This window comes from Salmo salar, chromosome 08 (assembly GCF_965601325.2).
Source record: "Salmo salar chromosome 08, fSalSal1, whole genome shotgun sequence".
Lineage (NCBI taxonomy): Eukaryota > Metazoa > Chordata > Actinopteri > Salmoniformes > Salmonidae > Salmo > Salmo salar.
In genome coordinates, this window is record NC_138298.1 from 16,983,364 (window position 1) to 16,993,913 (window position 10,550).

General features: G+C 43.7%; 1 protein-coding gene across 1 annotated transcript; it reads left to right on the forward strand.

The window, feature by feature from the left end:
* Window positions 1–1,910: 1,910 nt before the first annotated feature.
* On the forward strand, window positions 1,911–8,593 carry LOC106610140 (uncharacterized). The gene is made up of 6 exons (XM_014209314.3): window positions 1,911–2,419; window positions 2,825–2,955; window positions 3,153–3,317; window positions 5,602–5,766; window positions 6,154–6,265; window positions 7,228–8,593. Exons 1-6 carry the CDS (start codon window positions 2,137–2,139, stop codon window positions 8,103–8,105), a joined length of 1,734 nt encoding a protein of 577 aa, XP_014064789.2. The 5' UTR covers window positions 1,911–2,136; the 3' UTR covers window positions 8,106–8,593.
* The last annotated feature ends 1,957 nt before the right edge of the window (window positions 8,594–10,550 follow it).

Sequence of the window (10,550 nt, forward strand, 5' to 3'; positions counted from 1 at the left end):
GGCCAGTCCATAGCATCAATGCCTTCCTCTTGCAGGAACTGCTGACACACTCCAGCCACATGAGGTCTAGCATTGTCTTGCATTAGGAGGAACCCAGGGCCAACCGCACCAGCATATGGTTTCACAAGGGGTCTGAGGATCTCATCTCGGTACCTAATGGCAGTCAGGCTACCTCTGGTGAGCACATGGAGGACTGTGCGGCTCCCCAAAGTAATGCTACCCCACACCATGACTGACCCACCGCCAAACCGGTCATGCTGGAGGATGTTGCAGGCAGCAGAACGTTCTCCACGGCGTCTCCAGACTCTGTCATGTCTGTCACATGTGCTCAGTGTGAACCTGCTTTCATCTGTGAAGAGCACAGGGCGCCAGTGGCGAATTTGCCAATCTTGGTGTTCTCTGGCAAATGCCAAACGTCCTGCACGGTGTTGGGCTGTAAGCACAACCCCCACCTGTGGACGTTGGGCCCTCATACCACCCTCATGGAGTCTGTTTCTGACCGTTTGAGCAGACACATGCACATTTGTGGCCTGCTGGAGGTCATTTTGCAGGGCTCTGGCGGTGCTCCTCCTGCTCCTCCTTGCACAAAGGCGGAGGTAGCGGTCCTGCTGCTGGGTTGTTGCTCTCCTACGGCCTCCTCCACGTCTCCTGATGTACTGGGCTGTCTCCTGGTAGCGCCTCCATGCTCTGGACACTACGCTGACAGACACAGCAAACCTTCTTGCCACAGCTCGCATTGATGTGCCATCCTGGATGAGCTGCACTACCTGAGCCACTTGTGTGGGTTGTAGACTCCGTCTCATGCTACCACTAGAGTGAAAGCACCTCCAGCATTCAAAAGTGACCAAAACATCAGCCAGGAAGCATAGGAACTGAGAAGTGGTCTGTGGTCGCCACCTGCAGAACCACTCCTTTATTGGGGGTGTCTTGCTAATTGCCTATAATTTCCACCTGTTGTCTATTCCATTTGCACAACAGCATGTGAAATTTATTGTCAATCAGTGTTGCTTCCTAAGTGGACAGTTTGATTTCACAGAAGAGTGATTGACTTGGAGTTACATTGTGTTGTTACCTTTATTTTTTTGAGCAGTGTATTTAGTATAGTTTTATCTAAAAAGGATAACTTTTTAAATGTTTTTCAACTTTTATGAAATTCACAAGGAAGTATGGTCCTCCCCTTCCTCCTCTGAGGAGCCTACATTGATAGAGCCATGACTACATGGAACTCTATTCCACATCAAGTAACTCATGCAAGCAGTAAAATTTGATTTTAAAAACAGATAAACATACACCTTATGGAATAGTGGGGACTGTGAAGCAACACAAACAGGCACACATGCATGCATACCCACGTACACATGGATTTTGTGTTGTAGATATGTGGTAGTAGAGTAGGGGCCTGAGGGCACACACTTAATGTGTTATGAAATCTGTTGTGAATGTATGGGGATCCATAATAAATACAAATGCAAAATGCACCACAGCCCATAGTAAATGTTTACTGGCTGTCAAAATATACCCTGTGTTAAAAATCGGATTTTTTTTTCATCATTGCTACATTTCTAAACTGTACGCTCAAGTGTCAAAGAAATTAGATTTTTTTTTATTCTGCTGCAAAATAGTTTTTGGAAATGAAGGATTTTACATCTGACGACTTGTGCTGGTGCAAGAACGGTTCTTCTGCATGTTCTGTAACAAAGGCTTCACCGCCCACCATCCCAGGCTCCCCTTGAGCGTGTGTAGGGATCAGATATGTTTTATTTGAACAGAAAAGTAGTTTGATTTAGTTTAGGTTATTCATTTTTGGAGGTTTGTATGAATATACCCGTTTCCATCCCGCCCAGTAGTTGGCAGCATGCACACTAAATTCTGCGAACTCAATATACCATGGATTAAGAAAATCACACGAAGAAGAGGTAAGCGGATGTGGACAGTGACCAATAACATTTTCCACTTTGGCGTATTGTAATTTGTATTGTTGTTATTTAGACGTTTAGGAACACACTGGAACTCGACATATCACTACTTTAACTGCACAGCATCACTTAATCTACTTCCCAAATTCGTGTTTGAGAAAGGACTTGGTTGATAGATTTGATCTAGTAAGGCTAGCCTCGATGCTAACGTTAGCTAACAATGGCTAACTGTATGGTTTTTCACACTCAAATAGCCTCCATCATGGAGGTTCTAGCGAATGCAGCCGTGGCAGATATCTGTAAACTCGTAGACGATGACTATGCAGTGTTTCGTTTGGAAATAACTCAAAGCCAGAAAGAAAACAGGGTATTACGGAGGAAACTACAGCTACTGGAACTGAAGGTGTCACGGGAGCGCGCAGAGAGGACCATGCGAGAGCGCGTTCTACCCAGTCGTCCCAAAAGTGTCAACATTCTTGACCGATACAGAGGAATGGCAAGAGGTACATTTAGCTCCGTTCCCCACTGCACATGTGTTCAGATTCTAACTATGTGTACATGACCAATAAAATGTGATTTTATGTGTTACCCAGGATTGGGTCTTGATCAGTTTTTGGATAGTATGCAATAATTCCTCTGATTACTTAGCTATCTTGCGCAAAGAGCCAATGTCATATTCTAACCAGATTCTTGGTTACTGCATTTCCTATTATTTAGTAATTGAAAACAATGTGATGCATGGAACATAATACATTTATCAATAAATAGTATATCAATAAGTTATGCTTAGTGTTACCTTACATCCTTGCCAATTCTACACAGTGTCAAAACTGTCAATAGTGTACAATATAGCGTTGACCATTGACAGTAGCTAACCTAACCGCCTCTTTTCCCCCAATCACTCTCAGGTGAAGGACATCTCACTGGAGGCCACAGGAGCTTTGTGAAGCCAGCAGGACACAATACATGGAGAGATGACCAACCAATCACTGTTGATGAGGGGAGTGGAACCTCAACCCAGCACATTATCATGATAGAGGTTAGTGTAATAGTGTTGCATAAAAACATTAGTTACTTTGTTGCCCCTTTATTTCAGAAAGGCTCCCCTCAGCTATTCACTTGCTTACATGTACATCCTCATTTATCTGCCATAGAGGAGCTTGTGAGACTTCCCTATGGTATTGTTATCCAATTCAACTCATGTACCAATAATAACCTCTGCTCTTCTTGTCTCAGTCTGAAGATGCAGAGGCTGTAGGTCCTGGGGTCAAGCAGGAGATGACCAAAGGAGAGCACCCACGACACAGCAGAGACAACCAGACTGGAGCGCCCCCTGTAGCCACAGAGGATCTCAACACTGCCACCACTCCCCACGCCAGGACCCAACACAGCATCACGGAGGTCAGTGGAATGCCGAACGCCGTCCTCAAGTCAGAGACCTACACAGAGACTTTAACTGTAACACACAGGCTCTTACACACAGGATCTGACCACAGATCAGACCCAGAGAGACTGGGGCTGGGGAAACTGGGCTGTCCTCTTGCTCCTGGCTCAGCGTATTTACTTTGACCCGTTAGAGACCAGCAATGATCTGTGTTGTTCTTACACTACGGAGATGGACCCTGGCAGCATGCCCTTGGCTTTAGAGACATAGTAGACACAGTAGTAGTGTATACTTTGAAGGGTGCCTAGATAAGGAAAGGGAGAGTCTGGTCGTAGAGGAAGTGACTGGGAAAGTCGAGGGCACGTTCCTCCCACACTGAATGCAGATAGTCACAGAGGAGATGGACACTCATAGGGCAGAGATTTCTTAGATTACAGCTTAGAGACAAATCTCGCGACCCACTCCCCTTTACACGAGCTTAGGGATCGCGATCCAGTGTCCGTGTCAATGGGGCCTTCCGATTCACACGGCCGCATCCTTTTCGATCGGTTATTGAACTCAAACCACAGGGCTTGAGACCACTCACAGGGAGGGGGAGCAACATCAGGCAATAGTCAAGAGAAACGGTTCCTCTGCATGTTCTGTAACAAAGGCTTCAGCTGCCTCCAGAAGGTAGAGATCCACCAGAGGTTCCACACAGGGGAGAAATGCTTCAGCGGTACCTATTGTCAGATGCGCTTCGCCCAGGCTGGCCACATGAAGAGGCACCAGAGTGTCCACACAGGGGAGAAACCCTACAGCTGCCCCCAATGTCACATGTGCTTCCCCGAGAGTGGCAACCTGAAGATGCACCGGAAGGTCCACACAGGGGGAATCATTCAAGTGCCACCTATGCCTGGTCAGTTTCACCCATTCGTCCAGCCTGAAGAGGCACCAGAGGGTTCACACAGGGAAGAAATCATACAGCTGAGAAGAGGTTCTCCCCCAGCACCTTCTCAAGATACACCTGGAGAGAGGCCATTCACCTGTATGCACTGTGGGAAGAGGAGCTACCTCAGGATACACCAGCAGAAAAAACATTCCACTCAATAACATAGAAAGTAACCATTAAACTCAATAGCTTTCAACGTTTATATCAAATCCTACATTAAAGACAAAAAATGAATTCATTATTGTCAATAGAAAAGATCTACAGATGCATTTGGAATAACGAGAGTAACAGATTTCATTGTTGAATATTCCTGGGTAGAATGTTGAATCCAGACATTGTGTGATACACTGAGTGTACAAAACATTAAGAACACCTTACTAATATTGATTTACACCCCCTTTGCCCTCAGAACAGCCTCAATTCATCGGCATGGACTCTACAAGGGTCATGTGTTCCACAGGGATGCTGACCCATGTTAACGCCAATGCTTCCCACAGTTGTCAAGTTTGCTGGATGGGTGTTGGACCATTCTTGATACACGTGAGAAACTATTGAGTGTGAAAAACCCACCTGCGTTGCAGTTCTTGACACACTCAAAAAGGTGCACCTGGTACCTTCTACCATGCCCCGTTCAAAGGCACTTAAACTATTCTTCTCTGGCCCATTCAACCTCTGAATGGCACACGTACAAAATCCTTCTTTAACCTCTCTTCCCCTTCATCTACACAGTGGATTTAACAAGTGACATCAATAAGGGATCTTAGCTTTCACCTGGTCAGTCTGTCATGGAAAGAGCAGGTGTCCCTGTTTTGTATATAAGCCTAAAAAGTCTTACATATTGTGTTTATACTGTGTATATGTTGTTCACAAATGCCTATTTCATTACTTCCATTCAACTCCATTGTTTTTTCCCCAAGACACTTGTAATGAGAAAATGAATGCAGTTTATCAAGTTCATGCAGATTTTTTGTTGAGACGTGTATGTGGTTTTCATATGGTGTATTTAAAAACATAATTTTAATTCTAAGACTTTCATTGAGACCCTCTTTAGAATACATCACCTGATCTCACCCTATTCTGAATACACAGAGAACGCTTTATAACAATTAGACTTAATAAATATACCTATGCTCTAACAAACACCTACTGTAACATAGTTTAGTCAGGTTTGTCTGACTTTTGACTTATCATAGCTGACTCATATTTACCAACAACATATTTATGTCCATCATGATGGGCTTAACAACAATGAAGTCATTCTGTAACTACAGTATAGGTAAACACTTCATGTTGAAAGTGTGTTTATTATCTGTGTGTACGTACCTGACGGAGTGTATGTCTGTGTAATCTGTATCACCTGTCTCTTCCAGGAGGAGGAGGGTCCAGAGGTGCTGCTGGTGAAGGAGGAGGGGTGTGAGGAGGGTCTGGGTAACACTGAGGGGACCATGGTCATGGAGGACAACCAGACTACACCTCCTTCTGAACCCACAGAGGAACTAGCTGAGCAGCACAGGACCACACACAGTCTCACTGAGGTGAGCCCACTATGAACTACTGTCTGAATGGTATTAGGTCAGGGTCCACAAAGCCTCTCAGAGTAGGAGTACTGATCTAGGATCAGTTTGCATTTTAGATCATATTGAATAAGACTATTTAGACAGGTGGGAACCTGATCCTCGATCAGCACTCCTACTCTGATACTCTTTGTGGATACGGGCCCAGGTCTTGATTAATTTTGTCTTAAGTGTGGGACCATGCCTTTTGAATTATCAAACCATTTAAGTGTTAAATAATCAAATTAACTAACATGTTTGTATAGTACTCATAGCAGTCCCTCATTGGCCAATCAGAAGATGCTCCATAGCAGGGTGCTCATATCAGATGTTTTGATCCAACATCCTCTCACTCTGTATCTCTTACAGTCAGTAGACATGGAGGATGGGAAGCCTGATCTGCTGCTGGTCAAAGAGGAGACAATAGAAGATGAACCAGAGAGCATTGATCTGCTGAGTGGACTAAAGATGGGGGAGCAAAGTAAAGGAGAAATACATATAGCCTTCATACAGTAATAGATCTTCAATGGGAATAGTGATGCACCTGATTTATTTTCGTATGAAACAATATGAGTACTTCATTTATAAATTAACATCAATACAATTTGTATGAAATACAAATAAACAATATGATGCAACATAAGTCATAAGCTAGGTTTCCATCCAATTGGTGAAAGATTTTAATTAGAATATTATCAAATCTGCATTTTCCCACCAGTGTGTTTCCAACAAAACTGACTTGAGGATAAAAAGCAGTGCGTATTGACGTAGTGCACATAATAGGTACTTATCCCACTTTAGTTTTCATGTACTGAAATTATATATTTTTTTAAAATGCGTTTTCATCACATTTTGAACTCTACTGATAGTTTTGTCACAAAAACTGTTGCGTTATACGCAAATATGCCCACTCTGGTCTTGAGGAGTGCGTTCTAGCCAACAGCTCGCAGATACAGTGCTGGTAAGCCAGCCTACATGATGAGATTATTATGGATAAGAGCGAGATTTTTATTTGTCAAATGGCAGCCAAGCATTGATCATGACACCATAATAATTGAAAGGAGCGTCAAGCTGAACACTGTGCACTTTCACCACCCTGTGAAGTCCATCGTAACTTACTTGTATCTGTAATAAACTGGATGCTTTCCCAAGTGGTAGTGGGAGGACCACAAAACGTCACGTGACTCCCTGTTTATATCAATATTTTAGTATAATTCATTTTACAGACAAAAAGATCCCACCATGTCTAGCATATTTTGTTTTGTCAAATTTTGGAAAGTTTAACGTCAAATTTGCTGTTTCCGTCAGGCCATTTTTTTATCGTACATTTACTTTACTCGCATAAGCTGTTGGATGGAATCCTGGCTATAGACATCACCAGGCCATGTCTATGATATTTTTCTGTTGTCATGTTTAAGTCTGGATTGTAACATTTGCCTATAGGTGTTTGGTTGGAAGCTAACAGAGGCGACTGGGCTGCCATCTTAGATTCCCAGACCCAGAGTGGTGCAGCCATGGGCCCAGGGGATGACATCACTGAGCAGGCCAAGACCAGAGGCAACATTGTGGAAGTCAGTGGATGGGACAGCGTCCTCAACTCTGGGCTGGGGAACAACACTGTTAAGCACAACCAGAAACAGACTGTTGAACACAAAACAACAACCGAGCAAAGTCTCCATGACAACAGACTTGCTGAGACCAGGGCGAGGCATAGATTTGGTCTGCAGGGACTGGGAGGTGTCCATATGCGGCGGGAGAGAACAGACACAGACTCGGCTAGCGATGCTCCGTCCTGCTCCTATAGTTGTGATTCAGAGAGACTGACGCCTCAGGTTAACCCCCTAACAGGTGCTGCCTTCAGCATACCTTCTATAGGATCTATCGACTGGAACATGGACCCAGCGACAACACAGACAGTCCCTGGCCTTCATCCTCCTCACACTCTCCTAATGTTAAACCAGACCTCAGACAATGCCAGTGCCTCAACACTAAATGGCTACACAAGCCCATTGACAAATGACAGTAGTAGTGATGCTATCAGCAGGTCCGGTGGCAAAAATAAGTGCTTCCCGTGTTCATTCTGTGGGAAAGCCTTCAGTTTCCCTAAACAGATGGAGATCCACCAGAGGATGCACACAGGGGAGAAACCTTTCGGCTGCCATCTGTGTGAGAAAAGGTTCTCCCACCAGCACCACCTGAAGAGGCACCTGAAGGTCCACACGGGAGAGAGGCCATTCGCCTGTACCCACTGCGGGAAGAGGTTCTCAGAGAGGAGCAATCTCAGGATACACCAGCAGAAAATGCACTCGGCCCATGTATAGAGTATAGTGACATGTAATGTAGTACTAGGTAGTTTGTTTGTAGTTCATTCTGTTGGTTTTGGATGTATTTATTTATTTTACTAGGCAAGTCAGTTAGGAACAAATGTAGTAGGGAACTGGATGAGGTGAACTGAGGAAAGAATTAGTATGATGAGGCAGAGTAGATATGGTGATGGTGTCTATAAAAATGCTTCACTGATGAAAAGTGACAACAATGACCATTTAGTTTGATACTGGTGTTTTATAGTGCCTTAATTCATGTTTACTTGACATAAAGACGTGTGTAATGTAATGTTGAACTTTTTACGAAGTATTCTAAAATATATTTTTATCAAAGTGAGGGTACCAGATTTACAGAAAAGGTAAAGTGTTACCATAGTGAGAAGTTATTCTACTTGTCATATATTGTTTTGTACAGTAAGTGCGGTACTTCATGTTATGTGAGTGTATGACCATTTTGTTGAAATAAACATTGGACTCTGTGCTGATTGACTTGGTTATTTTTGTATCATTGCAGGGACTGAACTTCCCTTCTCAGTCGAACCAAAACATACTTCATTCTTGAATCAACACAAATGGAATTGTTTTTATAATACACGCCAATCGCTCCATATTGTTAGGTACTTGAATCACAGTGTTAGAAATGGGCTTGACCATGATTGACATTGTATTATGTCATGTTTCTTATATAAACATTTATGCTATTCTGTACAATTTGTGTTTTACAGTCTGCAGTCCATGAGGACCTGCTGATATCCGATGTTGCTGGCAGGAGAGACTGGACCTGTGAAGCGGCTGGTCACAAACCTGGCCCAGGATCACGACCCTGGATCAGGAGCCGTCGCTCTTTCTTCCCGAGTCAGAACCAGGACCCAACCGCAAGGGACAGAGACTCCACCACCACACTGAACAACCTCAGTCCTGGTGGTCATCAGAGAGATGAAGGCTCCAGTCAGGGATCAACTCTGCAGCCTAAAAACATTGTTTTTATGGGCAGAGGCAACTCATTCCATTCTGAGGCTCAAGTATACAAGAAAGTACCTTTCCCAGCATTACTCCTGAACCTGTATAAGCACACATCAGCAACACCTGATCTGGTGCTGTGATTATGTGCATCCCTAAAATGGGAAAGTAATCAGTTAGATATCTGGGCGCAGAACCATAAATACTCCTATAAACCAAACCTAGTCTCATCTGGGACACCCTAGCCTCAACAGGCAGCCAGTTTAGTTCCAGAAAGCAGCTCCTGCCTATGTGAGTACATGGACTCACCTTCAATACTACTCTCATCAGCTTATTCTGGGCTATCTGGAGCTTTAGATAAGTTTAGATAAGCCCCCAAACCAGGAAGTACTAGCGTAGTCAAAATGGCATTGAATGTGGGCAGTGGCTAGCACTTACATGGAGTCCTTATCAAGCAGCTTGGACTTTTTAGCCAAAAACTTAGTCCTGGCATTAACCTTCCCTAGCACTTTATTGGCCATCCTCTCACCTCCCAAACTTCCATCAAGGATGCGTCCCAGGTAGTCACCCCCCACTCTGATTTCAGAGAACCTACTCAATTTAGGTCTGGATCCAAAAATAATTGCCTCAGTTTTCCCTAAGTGCAGAGAGAGCTTATTATCTCCAAGCCATTTGCTAATGTTAGTAAGCTCTGTGCTAAGTATGCTCTCCAACATAGTTTTACTTTTGTGAGACTCCAGAAGTGTAGAGTCATTCGCATAAAGGAAAATAATCTTTCATATCGTTAATATACAGTAGAGGCCCAAGCACGCTCCCCTGCGGAACGCCACAACTCATTCGTTTTGCCTGAGACAGTGAACCATTAACCTCTACTACTTGCTCCCTACCTGATAAATAGGACTTTACCCAGCCTAGAGGGATACTGCTTAACCCTAGTGCTTCCATTTCGGAGATTAGGAGACAGTGGTTAACTGTATCGGTGGCCTTTTGTAGGTCAAGCAGTACCATTCCACAGAGACTTCCCTCATCAATCTCTTTCCTGATGAAGTCAGTCAAGTAAAGTAGACATGAATCAGTGGAGTATGTTTTTCTAAAACCTGACTGAAAATCATACATTAGACTATGTTGACATATTCATAAATTTGCTCATCTACAACTCTCTCCAGGATCTTTTGATGTTACACTGAGGATAGATACAGGCCTATAATTCCCAGGTTCAGACTTTATCCCCTTCTTATACAGAGGTATACTTTTAGCTTGTTTCATATCCCTGGGAAAGATGCCTTGTTCAAGAAAGAGATTAACGATATGCCTAATACAAGGGCCAATTTGCTCAGCAGAATCTATAAGAAACCTTGCAGGAATATTATCCAGGCCTGTGGCTTTGGAGCATTTAAGCTCTGCCAGCATACTGACTATTTTGGCTGTTGCTACCTTTGCAAACAAAAAGAGTTTGGCTGAACCCCAAACTCTGCATAATAA